General features: G+C 40.8%; 1 protein-coding gene across 8 annotated transcripts in view; it reads right to left on the bottom strand.

The window, feature by feature from the left end:
* Nucleotides 1-3,516: 3,516 nt before the first annotated feature.
* The window catches only part of MTUS1 (microtubule associated scaffold protein 1), a 154,943-nt gene continuing 143,435 nt past the window's right edge, over nt 3,517-15,024 (bottom strand). For all 8 annotated transcript variants that reach the window (XM_054989687.1, XM_054989689.1, XM_054989686.1 and 5 more), the window contains 6 exons: nt 11,075-11,180; nt 9,759-9,832; nt 9,144-9,239; nt 7,525-7,641; nt 6,778-6,875; nt 3,517-5,730 (listed from right to left, as the gene is read on the bottom strand). In XM_054989687.1, the coding sequence (XP_054845662.1) occupies nt 5,514-5,730; nt 6,778-6,875; nt 7,525-7,641; nt 9,144-9,239; nt 9,759-9,832; nt 11,075-11,180 (708 nt within the window). In that variant the 3' untranslated portion in view covers nt 3,517-5,513. The remainder of the gene's footprint in view (nt 5,731-6,777; nt 6,876-7,524; nt 7,642-9,143; nt 9,240-9,758; nt 9,833-11,074; nt 11,181-15,024) is intronic.

The raw sequence follows: 15,024 nt of genomic DNA, 5'->3' as shown, positions 1-15,024 counted from the left end.
AGAAGAGTGAAGACTGGCTGTGGGCAGCTTGGTCAGGGGCACCTGGGTAGTGGGGGGGGGGCTTCTGTTTGGTTCTGTTGGGCTTTCTGTGGGGAGAGCTTGCATTTGGGAGTGTGCTTCTGGCCATGGCAGCGTTGCCCTAGTGTGTTTCTGCAGTGGGAGTCAGCTTTGACTTTTTCCCATAGGAAACAACGGAGTGGCTGGGGGACGCTTCTTTGGGGGTCCATAGAATTCGACCTCGAGGCTCAATCTTCCTGAAACTTGGGTGGTCTTTAAAGAATAGACGGGAATAGATTGCCTGCAAAATTGGTGGAATTTGGTTGGGAAATGACCCCTCCCCTGACTGGATCTAGGATTTTCTATTATGATCCAGGAAAGTCAGATTTTGCCAAATTGGCAAAAATCCAGCTTTTCCCTGAATCCCAGACCCAGATTGGACTCCCTTAGATTGTCTCACATTGTGGTGCCATTATGCCCCACAGCACAAAAAAGTTTGCTGGCTGAAGAATTTACAGCAGCGCTTTACCCTTCCAGGTTCACTGAAGTCAGTCGGCTTAGGCTGTAGCTCTGCCTAGAATAACAAAATCTTTCACTGCAAATAGACTTATGCCTGGACAGCAATTCAAGTATCTGAATGTATAGTTATTAAATGAAGACTTGTGCTGGCCTAAAGAGTGTCTACCTCCTTGTTAAAAGGTCAGCCTTCCAAACTATTGCTCATTTAAGAATCAAGTTTCTAACACAGAGGAAACAGACCTCTGATATTTATAGCTCATGATGCCAGAGGCAACCAATACTGGCTGATTAAGTCATTTTTTGGAAATACAGTCTTCCAAAGATTTTATTTCTTCAAAGAACCAATACTGCTCTCCCCACCCACCCACCCACTTCGTTTAGAGGCACATTACAGAGATACAAAGCTAATTTGAAGGACATCTACAGTTTAATATTGACTGTTTAAGAGGAAGGAAGAAGTGATTGAATAAAAAAAAATCTAATCCTATTCTTTAAAAGATAAAGGATTGGTGTTAAGATGCAGTTTGCATAAATGTGAGAAGCAAGACAAATTGGCAATAAGGGTTCTAATGCAAACATACAAAATGAACACAATTTTAGAATGCTTGAAGAGCCAGTGTGATGTAGTGTCTAGAGTAACAAACTAGGATCAAGAAAACTCAAGTTTGATTTTCCGCTCTACCCTAGAAGTTTGCTTGGTGACCTTGGGCTGGGCGCATACTCTCAGCCTAACCTACCACACGGAGCTGTTGTGACGATAAGATGGAGGAGAGAATCATATAAGCTGCTATGGCTCCCTAACTGGGGAAGAAAGGGAGGGTATAAATTAAGTAAAATAAGTCAATAAAGCTAAAAAAGCCCGGTGCCTGTATATAGTCCTCCCCCTTCTGGTTAATAGGAGAGGGGAGCGGGGGGGAAAGTGTCGTCGCTGACTGGCTGACAAATCCAGCCAAACATAAACCTAGAATATACCTAATAAAACTAATTAAAACTAGATAAAATAAGCTAATATTAGGTAAAATAAAACAAAGTTCCAAGGAATAGAACACTGCCCTAGGCATCTGTAGTTTTACGCCAGAAACTGGAAGAATTAAAAGAGTTAGTTAATAAAATTAGAACAGGTTACTGCAAGTCTGGATTAGATTGCACACCAATTTGGCTGCTTCTTACTGATAATTATATCACTATATAAATTATTACTGATAAACATATAAAACATGTGGCACTAATGATGTCTGTTCGGTTTGTCACAATCACTCCCACACAATTCACATGTCTAAATACAGAAGTCTTTAATTAGCAGGGGTGATGCTTACCTAAGGCATAGCCAATTTAATTTTTCACATGACTTAAGTCTGCAAGACTCCCTTGTCACTTCCTGCTTTTATTTGACAGAGGGTAGCAGACATCAGTTAGAATGTTGCCAAACATCACTGCTGGTTCCTTTCTTTGATATGAATTGTATTCCTTATTTCATATTTTAACATACAGCCTATGTACATATTCTCAAAAAAGTATAGAGTCCAGTAGCACCTGTGGCTCTCGAAAGCTTATGCTACAATAAAGTTTGTTAGTCTTAAAGGTGCTACTGGACTCTACTATTTTGCAACTACAGACTAACACGGCTAACTCCTCTGGATCAAAAAAGTATGTATATTAAAGGTGTTAGAGCTGCATCATTAAATGTTATGTATATATACATTTCTATAGTACACCCAGCGGTTTAAAATCTGAACTCAATTTTTTCAGAAATTTTAGGGTAACAGCACACTTAATCCCAATCTCATAGTGGTTTGAATGCGGCAGGGTTAAGGAGCCTGTAAGCAGCTGTTTTATATCTTGCAATCCTACTGTAACCTAATAAAGACAAGAGGTTCATGGTGCAGGCTGCACGTCCTGTAAAGACTGGGAAATGCCATGCAAAAAACCACACAGAATGTGTAAATAATTGTTACACATTGTATAGATTGTTAATGAGTGATAAATAATTACCATAATGCTTTTGAGAGGTTTGTCCCTTACTTGGCTTGAGAACATAGGCAGCTGGTGCAAATGTCAGTACTTCACATAAGGAAGTCCTCTTTGATTCTTAACCTCTCCAATATATTTCTGAAAGGAATTATATTACGCATAAGTCTCTTTGGATTTTCTTGCAATGAATACAGCAGTTGTACGTCAATGAACAAAACTTTGGTTTGACACAAAAAGGTCAGTCCAATCCAGGTAGGAATATATATGCCTGTGGAAACAGCTTTTTGAGCAAGCAGCTAATACAGAAGCGCATTGGATGTACATCCAATTGGACGTATGGCCTAAATTAAATTTTGGGGTAAGGTGACATCATTGTATCCTTAGTATGACAGAAATTTAATTTCTTCCACAGTTGCCACCTGATGGCGATGTACCAGATTGTAAATGACAGAAAGAATACCTTTTTAACCCTTTTGTTTCACTAACAGGAATTTTCCTGTATACTTAAGCAGAGATTTGAGAATTAAAAATGTACTTTAATCGTTTATGAAGTTTTACAGTCATTGTTTGATGTCAGCTTGCTCCAGGGCTTTTTTTCAGCAGGAACGCGGGGGAACGGAGTTCCGGCACCTCTTGAAAATGGTCACATGGCCGGTGGCCCCGCCCCCTGATCTACAGACAGAGGAGAGTTGAGATTGCCCTCCGTGCTGCTCAGCGGCGCGGAGGGCAATCTCAACTCCCCTCTGTCTGGAGATCAGGGGGCGGGGCCACCGGCCATGTGACCATTTTCACCCAAGGGCCATTTAAACTTTAAAAAATTCCCCCCTTGTTCCAGCAGACCCAAAGTGACGTCACTGTGCAGTCCTGAGTTCCACCACCTCTTTTCCCAGAAAGAAGCCCTGGCTTGCTCTGAACGAAAGCCATCTTTTCCATAAGGTGCACAAGTTACAAAAAGCTGGCCAGTTATACATCTTTTTAGCCCTCTGGCTACCCTTGTTTTAATTTTGTTTTAACATCCAGGCAAGAGTCTTATAAACCAGTAAAAAAAGTTTTATTTTAATTTTCAACACTTAAGTATACATAGCATTAAATTTGTTCTTGCCAAAGAAATAAAATTGCTCCAAGACATACTTCTAAGCCAAGTTTCAGCCTAAAGCAAAATTTTCATGGTTCTATTCAATTTCGGGGCAACAGTTTATTCAGAAGGGCTGACACCCCTAGCTCTGGCGGCAAGTACAGTGCCATAAATGGGGTAAGAGTGAGTAAAAGGTTCCACAGGGGAGGCACACTTCATACAGCGTGTAAAAATTAAGGATTTCATCCTTGAATTTTTCATATTACAGAGTACATGATACTTCCATAATTACAGAATGAGTAACTAAAACCTTCCTCTTTGAGCCAACATTTTTGCATCCTAGACCAAAATATTTGGTTTAACGTTTTACTATTCAAGTTTACTGAAGATTTCTGTGGACTCCCAGTTTTATGGAAAGGAAAAGAGACCTCCAGTATTTCTCAAGATCTTCATTCCAAAATAATAATAAGATTTAGTCAGCCATTTGCTAACAAGTGGACTATTCCACGGCAAAGGAATTAACGATTCATTCTTGGCTGTTGTGGTGATGTCTGCACACCAAGTCATAGTATTTGACAGTCCCATTTAGTTCTGTAAGTGCAGACAATGTTTAGCCATAATAAAGTGTGTTTGTACTTGCAAGACCTGTGAAATCCTAAAAAATTTTGACCAGATCATCAAGAGCAGACATGCACTGTGTCATCTTCAAATTTGTACTACGGTATAAAACATTATAAGTGATATCTCCGAAATACAACTTCAGAAAGACAATCTAATGTTGTTGTTCTGTTGGGGGAAGAGGGGAGAAACAAGAAAAAAACTTATATAAATGAAACTGAAGGTGAGTCCTGAATTCAATTAGAAAGGCAGGTAAATCTGTTACAGATGGCCTTGGTATGGGTTTCTCCTTTTAGCTATTAACTGGTAAAAGTGCAAATTGATCCAGGATTTTTAATCTTCACAAGACATGAAAAAAATGTATTGGCAGGCTGACACAACCCCATGCGCTTGTTGATTAGAGGCAGACGTCTGGACGTTTCCACCTTCACTTTGAAGACCAGCCATCTTGGGGAAGATCAGCCTTCTACAGTGGCTATCACGCCTGGAGAAGTGAAATTGCATGTCTGATCTGTAGCATTTTTAAGAACGGTGGAGGGGTTGGCTCAGGGGAATATCTGAATTCAATTTGTTTATGGAATAAAGCAGGAAAGCAAAAAAAAGCCCATGAACATTTTGAAATTATGGTTTAAGAGATTATGATTCAAAATTCAAATATGAAGTAGTAGACCTAAACTGACAAAAACAAATAGCATTTCCTTTCATTCTCTTACTGAACTGAAGCAGAGAGATTACGAGGAACCGCAGAGCCCAAGAGGCAGCTTTTTGTCAGGTCCAGTGAAGGGAAAACCTTTGATTTAAAAAAAAAACATGCATACTGACAATATTTTATTCATGAACTATATGTCACTATATTCTTCAGCTTCCGTCCTTGACAATGTACATGGTGAAGGCAGCCACATCAGACACACTCCCATGTGCGACATCCAATCCATTCACACCACACCCAGAGTCTCCGAAAGGTGTCTACGGTGAGGAACGTATTAAAGGTTATTACGACCATTTATTCATAAGCCCCTGAGCATTTTTTCCCTATAGTTAGATGAAAGGCAAAAAACGAACAAGACATTTTCTTGCTCTTTTAAGTGCTTTGTGCAACAACGTCCAGAAGTTATTACCGAAGTCTTTTTTTTTTTAAAATGAGGAGGAGCATTGGTGAGCCCTACTTCGGAGCTCTCAGTGTGTTTTGCACCTGTTACTCATGACAGCAGTTTCCAGTTTCATTGCAATCATATACAACTAATGTAGCTCTTTGCTCCCTCAATTCATGTTTTAAGTTCTTCAGCTCATGGATGAAATGTCTGTACGAGATGAGTGGCTCCTCACAGGAGTGTCATCTCGGTGAAACAGTTGGGCTGGAGAAGGAGCCAGAATTCCTTGGAGACTGAAAAGGCATCGGAGGAGTAGAAGGGGACAGTTTTCGTGGGCTGCACAGATCGCCATTGTGTAGCTTCCACAGAAGTTCTTCATTTTCCATCGACAGGCGTTTGTTTACTTTGGATTCTTTCTCCAAGGACTCTTGTAAAACTGCCTGCTCCGTGGAAAGTTGTCTGGGGAGGGAGAAGGGAGAGTGGCGGATGAGAAGAAGCCACACACTTATTGTCTAGGTTTGATCAAGACGGGTAGCCGTGCTAGTCTGTCTGCAGCAGTGGAAAAGAGCAAGAGTCCAGTAGCACCTACAAGACTCACAAAATGAGCAGTAGGATATCTGAAGAAGTGAGCTGTGGCTCACGAAAGCTCATACACTACCACTAATTTTGTTAGTCTTATAGGTGCTACCGGACTCAAGCTCTTTTCCACTGTCTAGCTTTGGAGTTAGTAAACTGTGATGTACTCAGCACCATGATACGTCACTTATCTGCTTGGCCCCTAAAGAGCAGTTTCCCACAGGCAAAGGCTGGAGGTATGCTGTGCATTGCTTGCCCTGTTTTCTGGGTTCTAAGCGCTAGAAGGCAAAGCCAAGCTGCTCCCAAAGGATGCAACATAAAGAACTCTGCTGCTGGAGCCAGGGGTGGGGCAGGGTGGGGAGGATAAGCACAGCACTCAGCTGCTCCCAGGTGCAAGGGAAGCACAGGGGCAGCATCAATAAGGAAAACGGAAGGGTAAATTTTAAGTTGTGTTACGCAGCTCAAGAAAAAAGTTACCACACAGTGTTTGTGACCAGTTGTCTTATGCCAAGTACAAGTAGCCTGAACTATCACTAAACCACAGCTGTTAATGCTCTATCTTAAACAAAATGTTCTCCCTTCTGCTCAAACACACATTCCTAGACCGTTTATGAGCCATTGGTATTTCAACAGGACTCCCAAGCTGTTTGTACTTTCAAGGACGTTAAGTCATCTTCCAAAGTTGAGCTCCTGTGCAAATCACACTGAAATGGACAAGAAGGGTTCCAGAGCCTTTGGGCCTGTTGCTCTTCATTTGCCAAGGGGCTGGGCTCTTGCATGTTTCGACTGAAGCCCTCACCTTCCCACACAAGCTCAGGGGAGTTCATGGCACTCAACCTCCTCCTGTATTCTAAAGCCTCCTTCCATTACCGTACTGCAGCTATCGTGCATGGCAAAGATGAGACACCTCTAAGCTGCTCTTTAAATTACCTGGAAAGCTCCATGTGTTTGTCCATTCGAGCCTTTAATTCTTCATTCTCCTGCTGAAGTTTCCTCCATTTCTCAACTAAGGCGGTGTGGTTTTCCTCCTGGCAGAGAAAGTGCATTAACAAAAGTTACTTGATAGACGTACATAGGTGAAATCAGGTCACTGTATGATGCCATTTGATTGAACTCAAAAACAAAGCAGACATAACTAAAAAACCTATAGCAACCGTAAAGCAGACTTGTAAAAAAAACATGGATAGAAGGCTAGATTCTGCCATTCCTTCAGAAATAGAAACTATAGTGTTCTGTTACAAGTATAAACAGTTAACATCTATTTTCTTGACAGAGTCTTACACAATTGAGAAATCGGTTCCTCATGCAATACCACCTACAGTCTTGAGAAAAACTTTATGGAAAGAGTTTGACTCAAGAAGCAGTCTTCTGCTCATAGTTGCCTTTTTAAAAATGGTTACTGCTTCACAAAATCTTATCTCCTTAGCCTAAGTAACCCATTCGGATTGCGGATCAGTCACCCTGCAAACATATGGAAAAAAAATGCGTGTTCTCTCAAGGTTAAATTTTGCTTCCTGAAATTAGTTAATGTCTGATTTGCATTAACTTCCCTAAGAAGATACTGGTGCGCCTATTCAAATTATTTCAGTATCAGAGTTATAAGCATAGTGCTAATGGTGCAAAAATATGCACCAATCCAGATTTTAGAAGACTCTACCACACCCAGAAAAATCTTACCAATTTTTCCATCTTTAACAATTTGATATCTTGCTGATGTAGTTTCTCATTCTTGATCTCCATCACTGCTTTTAAACTTTCCAGTTCTTGTTCCAAATACATGATTTGAGGGTTTTTCTGAAAAATTACATCCAGAAAAGTTTAAAGACACATCTTTCCCAGATGCATGGAAAACATGTTTGGTATTTAACATAGACTGTCTAAGCTAATGTGGAACAAAAATCAATGTATCAACACATTATTTACCTAATATATCTCACACAGAAGTATATGTATGAAGGAATAAGTAAAAAGAAAAAAAAGTCTTAAAACAAATGTTTTTGGAAGGCACTTTAAAGACTGGCTTTACAGCCCCATTTGAAATGGAAGCTATTATTGTAAACGTATTTGGTGTAAGCGATGACAAATGGCGCAGGTCAGGATTCTATTGCGGTCTTTTAGTAAGTTATTTCTGGATCAACCTAAAGAAAAACACACAAGAACTTCACATGGACTCCAACTCTGAAACTACAAAAAGCTGTATTGTGAAAGAAGAAAAGAAAACCCATCAAACCTCTCCCAAGTTGTTTTATAGCTAAAATATAATGATGGTGTAAAAAGTGTTAGCAGCTCTTGAAGAACAAGTCAATTTTAAATACAAACTGTGTTTAAGGTTACAAGTGTATCAGACAAAATTATTTTTGAGGACTCAACAATATAAGTGCATATATCCAAAAAATAAATTATACACAATTGTGTTTAGATGACTACATGTGTCCAAAAATATCTTAATGCCTGTTTCCTATTAAATCTTTTTTTTACTGTTAGCAATAAATGCAAAGTAAAAAAAAACAATTAAGAAGAATGCGTCTTTTAGACACACCCAACATATTCATCCAAATGCTAAAGATTCTGAAATCAAAAGCCGAAATACTTTAAGAGGAAAACAATGTTTCCAAGTGCTGCTTAATATTTTCCAACTTAAGTTGTATTAACTTATGGAATCTGCCAAGTTTGTCTGGAAAGGAGGAAGTGATGCAATAGTTAAAGTTTAACGAAGGCAAAATTCTGAAGAAAAGTCAGTGGTGCCAGGCATTGGCAATCAAAAGATAGCAAGATAAAAATGTGCATTAATCGTTAGATACATAATATGAAAATACATCAAAGCATAAATTTAACATGCTATTCTGAGAAATGTTAATATTAGTTTATTGTAGCTGCACTGGAGTGCTAAAATTTTATAGCAAAGATCTTAGTGTCACAAGAGGCAACAGAACACAAAATAAAGTCTGTTCTTACAAGAAAGACTGTTCCTCAGAAATTTGTTGTTCAACTCTAATTTATGCTTCAAGCTATCAAGAGAGCTGACCATAGTCTTTGTTTACAGCAAATTGAGCATAGTAGACTTACTGATAAAAGCATACCATTAAATCTAATTTCATGTGTGCCAGTGGAGATTTTTCCATGCTCTTACTTGCTAATACTTTAGAATACGTAGAAATCTTTCACAACAGAGATTGCTCATGTTAGGATGGACAACAAAATGGCAGAGGCATTTAGATACTAAGTAAAGACCTTTAAATTTATGCAGAGGTTGTGTTCAGCTGTACATTTAGATTTTAGTCCAATTTAGGACTTACAAGATTTGCTTTTTCTTTGGCTATTCGTTTTTGCTCTTCCAACTTCAGCTTTTCATTCAAGGAATCATTTTCACTCTGTAACTCGGCAATTTTTTTCTGAAAGGTAAAATAACTTGAATTACTATCAATCCATTCAACTAAAGCCAGTCTTCAAATTGGTCTTACAGACTCCGGCATAGCGGCAGACGAAAGAAGAAATAAGAGTGCTGTAAAGAAAAGTGCTGGAGCCAAATCACGGACTCAGATTTATAGTCTGTACCTGAGCATACAGCCAGCAATTAATTTTTAAAGAAAAGTTAATGATGTAGCTAAGTGGGCTTTTTGGAAACTTTTTTACAACAAAAAAGTAACAAATATTAAAGTAATAGGAATTCAAATTAGGTTTCAATGGAAATTGAGGAGCTAGATCATAGTTTAGAGAATGAAGGTCTGGACTAGTTAGCTGGTGTGATCAAGAAATACAGGTTTAAGCAAGAAGGGTAAGAAATGGAGTGAGACTTCAGAAGGAAACAGAACAAGTTACAAACCTAAGATACATACAGATTGCACTGTTGATCAGATTACAGCTTTATTTAATAATAAATAACTTTATTTAACAAAAGAAAAACCCCAAACCTCTAGTTCCTCTTGTTTCGCTTGGAAAGATTCTTCAAGTGTCTTTCTTTCTGATTCATGGGCATTCTTGAGCTCTGAAAAATGTGTAAAGGAGAGTCTGTTTGCTTAATGTTAGAATCTTCGTTACCCTTCCTAGATTATAAGATATTCAGTAAACAGGAAAATCAGATAATCATTTTGGTAGGGAAAACACATGTTGATCTTATTAGAATGGAAGATGATAAACATTAGGTATGTTTGATGTTATAACACAAATATTGCCTACAATTGACAGGTCCCCAATCTTTTTCAGCTTACAGGCACCTTTGGAATTTTGGGAACAGGTGGTGAGCGCCACTCTAGAACGGCTGCCACAGGAGGTGAAGCCAAAATCAGAACAGCTGCTATAGGAGGCAGAGCCAAATAGAATACCTCTTTTCTTGCACTTCCTGGGAGGAATGAAATCCTGAAGGAGGTATGGAACCACACATTGATTAATGAAAGTCTGGGTGTTTACCAGTCCTCCTGATCGCCTTGACTTACAATGGCCCCAGCCACTTTCGGAAACCCAAGAGTACCACATAGGGAAAACCAGGGCTTTTTTTCTGGGGAAAGAGGTGGGGGAACTCTCACCCAGGGCAACTCCCAGAAGGAGGTGGTGGGTATGTCAAAATGCGTACGCGCCAAATGGCCAGCATTGGGCCCCTACCAGGTGGGGGAAGAGTCCTTCACCCTGCAGCAGCCCAATCCTAGCCATTTTGAGCCCGATCCTGACCATTTTGGGCCCGAATTGGGCCCAAAATGGCTGAAGGGGCCCAAAATGGCTGAAGGGGCCCAAAATGACCAAGATCGGGTTGCTGCAGGGTGAAGGACTCTTCCCCCACCTGGTAGGGGCCCAATGCTGGTCATTTGGGGCCTGAATTGAGCCAAATATGGCTGAAAGGGGCCTAAAATGGCCACGATTGGGCCACTCCCAGGTGGGGGGGGTGTTCTCTTGCCAGGTAGAGACCCGATCCTGGCCGTTTTGGCCCCAATCCTGGAAGTTTTGGGCCTGAAATGTACCCCAAAATGCAAAAATGGCGCCGAAATGGCCTGGATTGGGGCCAAAATGGCCAGGATCAGCCCGTGCAGGGTGGTGGAGCGTTCCCCCGCCCAGCACCGGCCCAAAAAGGCCATTTTAAAAATACTCACGTGGTCATGGGGGTATTTTAAAAAGGTGCCTGAATGTTGTTCCAGGACATTCCAGCTCAAAAAAAGCCCTGGGGAAAACGCTGTCTCCAACAATAATGCACCGGAGCATTGAACACAAATTAAAGAAAATACGACAAATAACTTGCCTGAAAAGGATGATTCAAATTCCTTCTTCAGTTCGTCTATCTTTTCTGTATGACTGGTTTCAAGTTCTAGTTTAAAGTTTTCATGTGTAATGGTCAAGTTGTCAACCTGATGAATGAGAACATTCATATTTTTAAGGCATATGAAAATGTTTTCCAATTTGTTTCTGGTCACAATTTAAAGTACTGTTTCTTAATTGTTTGAAACCTTTTTTTGCTGTCCTTCTACCCGTGGTGGTGTAGGGTCAAGAAAGATATCTGAAAGCCCCTGTATATAAATTTGCACAACTGTTTTCCTCAGGTTCTCCTACCTAATATGGTAATTTTGGTAGCTTCCAGAGATGAGACATTCACTGTTGTGGTAACCACATCTACAGAGTTTCACTCTCATCCATCCAACTCCTTTCTTTCCTTTTTAGAACGCCAATGATCAAAAATTATGAAAGACTCTCATCTGCCTAGAACCCAAAAAAGTAAAATCACCCCTCTGGTCAATTTCCATACACAGATTCAATATAATGTCCCCTTGACAAAGAAAATTCAAGAAGCCTCAACAAACCTGCTCTATCGATACCGGTGTGTCCATTAAAGACCTAGCAGGCATTAAGGGAAATAAAGTATTGTCAACATTGGACCCCAACCAAGCGACTAATAAGGCTTCATCATCTCTGCCAATTCTAGCATTAAAATCTTCTGTTAGAATAACCATTGGGTCTGGATAACTCTCCATTAATTCATCATATCAGCCCACTAGCACATTCCAATTTTCATTTATGGCTACTATACTAGCAGGAGATGGTAAAATTCAGAGGATACTTGTCCAAAATGACCAGAACAGCCAAAACCAAATCACGAGAAAGCAGAACTTTAGCTGAAGCGATATTTAAAGCAATAGGAGTAAGACATGGCTCTCCCTTGACAAACATTCCTAGTGAATGGAATATATCCCAGGAGATATATTTTTAAGGCCCTAGTTTCTTATTGAGGTAAGAACAAGCTGACATGTGGTAACTGCAGGGCTTTTTTTCTGGGAAAAGAGGTGGTGGAACTCAGTGGGTTGCCCTCGGAGAAAATGGTCACATGGCTGGTGGCTCCGCCCCCTGATCTCCAGACAGAGGGCAATCTCAACTCCCCTCTGTCTGGAGATCAGGGGGCGGGGCCACCAGCCATGTGACCATTTTCAAGAGGTTCCGGAACTCCGTTCCCCCACGTTCCCCCTGAAAAAAAGCCCTGGGTAACTGTATTTTAGTATTCCAATCAGCCATATTTCAGCTCAATATTTTATACTGATTCACCTCAAGTAGTCACATGTTATCAGGCTGTTCAATGCCAGGCACCATTGGGACAGCACTTCCATTCTTGGGCCATATCTGAATGATTAGTTCAACAGGAATAGGGGCAGAAGGCTGATCACCTTGTGAGGGAAACTATCTCTACAAGATTTTTTTCTCTATATACAGGATGATACTGCTCACTGGTTCAGATGGATATTGGGAATCATTTTTATTTTGGCCTAGTGAAGCCTTCCCTAATTCCATAGTTCTTTTTTCTTTTAAACAGTCAGGAAGAGTCTTAAAAATTTCCTTTGTTTCCTTCGCCCTGCTTTGTTTTAATACTTTTGATTCACTCCCGTTTTACATTTTGCTGTCTCATTTTAATTAATTTAGCTTAAAGCTGTTGCATACAAGGAATAATATCTAACTGTTCTAACCTTGGCAGATCTCAAAATGATTTTAAAAAATTATAAACTGCATTAAGATCTTCATCATTTTTAAGCATAGAAAATTGTAACTGTTTCTTAAAAGCCAATCCATTAATTTCTCCTCTCCTTATGTTGGAAACGCATATGATTGACCGAAGATGTTAGATTAATTAGCAAGTTCTCGTTCCCTTCTAGCCCACCCGAGGTGGGCAAATTCTTTGGCCTTTGGGGCTGAATGCTATTAGAAGAGAGCAAAGGAAAAATTCTGAGGGAAAATGCCATATGAACACAACCACTCAGCCTTAGCCAGGGCTCATTTTGAATGCTCCGGAACACTGTTCTGGCAGTTCCCCCAACAGGTCACGTGTCAAGTGGCCACGCCCAACTGACTTTTGGCCATTTTAGGATGTTTCGGTGCTGGGTTGGTGGGTGGGGCCCTTTTGAGCCCGGATCGGGTCGGTGCTGGGTGAGAGAAATGTCCCCTGCCCGGCACCAACCCAATGTGGGCCTTTTTGGCCTCAATCAGGGCCCCAAATGGTCACTTTTGACCATTTTGGGCCAATTCCACTGGGATCAGGGCCAGAACGGCCGGGATCGGGTTGGTGCCTGGTGGGGGAACCCTCCCTCGCTTGGCACTGACCTAGTCCAGGCTGTTTTGGCCCTGATCCGGGCCCAAATCGTCCCCATTTTTGGCCATTTGGGTTCCGTTTCGGCTGAGATCAGGGCCAAACCCGCCAGGATTAGGCCAGTGCCTGGCGGGGGACCCCTCCCCTCCCCAGCACCAACCTGATCTGGGCCATTTTGGGCCCAATCCAGGCGAAAACGTGCCCAAAATGGCCATTTTGTGCCCTTTTCGGCCTGGATTGGGGCCAAAACGGCCCTGATTGGGCTACTGCCAGGTGGAGAAACACTCCCCCATCTGACAGAAGCCAAATCCTAGCTATTTCGGGCTCGATCAAATCAATTATGCTAATGACACACTTCCGGGGGTGGCAAGGGGCGTGGCATATGCTAATAAGTTATGCTAATGAGTTATGCTAATGAATTCCTGCAGCTCTTTTTCTACAAAATGACCCCTTAGCCATAATCAAAGACAGGATTCTAGATGAAAAGGAGAGAAGCATCAATCTGTTAGAGTGAATGGAACCCATCAATCATTCATAGTACTTTAGGTCGACACTACTTGATCCTTTGTTCTAATAATACCGCTATGTGATCTCTGATCAAATGCTGATCAAATACAACCTCTAAAAAGGTAAATATTCAGAACAACCCTGCACGAGTCAGTCTTTGCTTTACATTGTGTGTGTGTGTGTGTGTGTGTGTGTTATGTGCCGACAAGTCACTTCCGACTTATGGCAACCCTATGAATGAAAGACCTCCCAAGCATCCTATCATTAACAGACTTGCTCAGCTCCTGCAAACTGGAGGACGTGGCTTCTTTTATTGAGTCAAGCCATCTCGTTTTAGGTCTTCCCCTTTTCCTACTGCCTTCCACTTTTCCTAGCATTATTGTCTTTTCCAGAGAATCTTGCCTTCTCATGATGTGACCAAAGCACAATAGCCTCAATTTTGTCATTTTATCTTCTAGGGAGAATTCAGGTTTAATTTGATCAAGAAACCACTTGTTTTTCTTTTTGCTTTACATTACTCACAGGCATTCCACTTGGGTGGGCACAGCCCCTCTTGACTCTCCTATTATTATCTGTAGGAGGTGCCACGTTCTGAGCAGTTGCTTTCGTAATTAAAGTAGTCAGGTTCTCTATTTTCTCATAAATATTCTGCAGTCTTCACAATCAAATATGTCTGTGGTGTTAGTATATTTAAAGTAGCCATATTCCCATTAACTTCCTGAAGAGATTCCGCCAATTCATGTAATCTATCTAAGGAGGACATAACTTTATTAAATTGTTGAGAGTCAAAAGGCTACAGTCTCCTAATAGGCTATCCTCCACTTCTGTAGGCCGTGGGTCCTCAATATCACTGCTCTCCTGCAAGACATTAAATCTATTACTCATCTTAATATTACATTTTAAAAAAATCATCGAGCTTAGCTTGCTTGGGAAAAGGCAAGGAAGGGTCCTCAAAAGGGCAACCTCTCTTCCAACTCCCCCATTGCCTGCCTCTCACACAACAGAAAAACTATTTAAACCAAATCAGCATTCTCGCAAGGACATAAAGCAACATTCCAAAACACTCAAGCCTGCCAAAGAAGCTACTTTAAGATAACAATCCACAACCAGTAAACCAG

The sequence above is a fragment of the Eublepharis macularius genome, chromosome 10 (assembly GCF_028583425.1).
Source record: "Eublepharis macularius isolate TG4126 chromosome 10, MPM_Emac_v1.0, whole genome shotgun sequence".
NCBI classification, from domain to species: Eukaryota; Metazoa; Chordata; class Lepidosauria; order Squamata; family Eublepharidae; genus Eublepharis; species Eublepharis macularius.
Note: the sequence above shows the minus strand (reverse complement) of the source record. Positions and strands in the feature narration are given on the sequence as shown.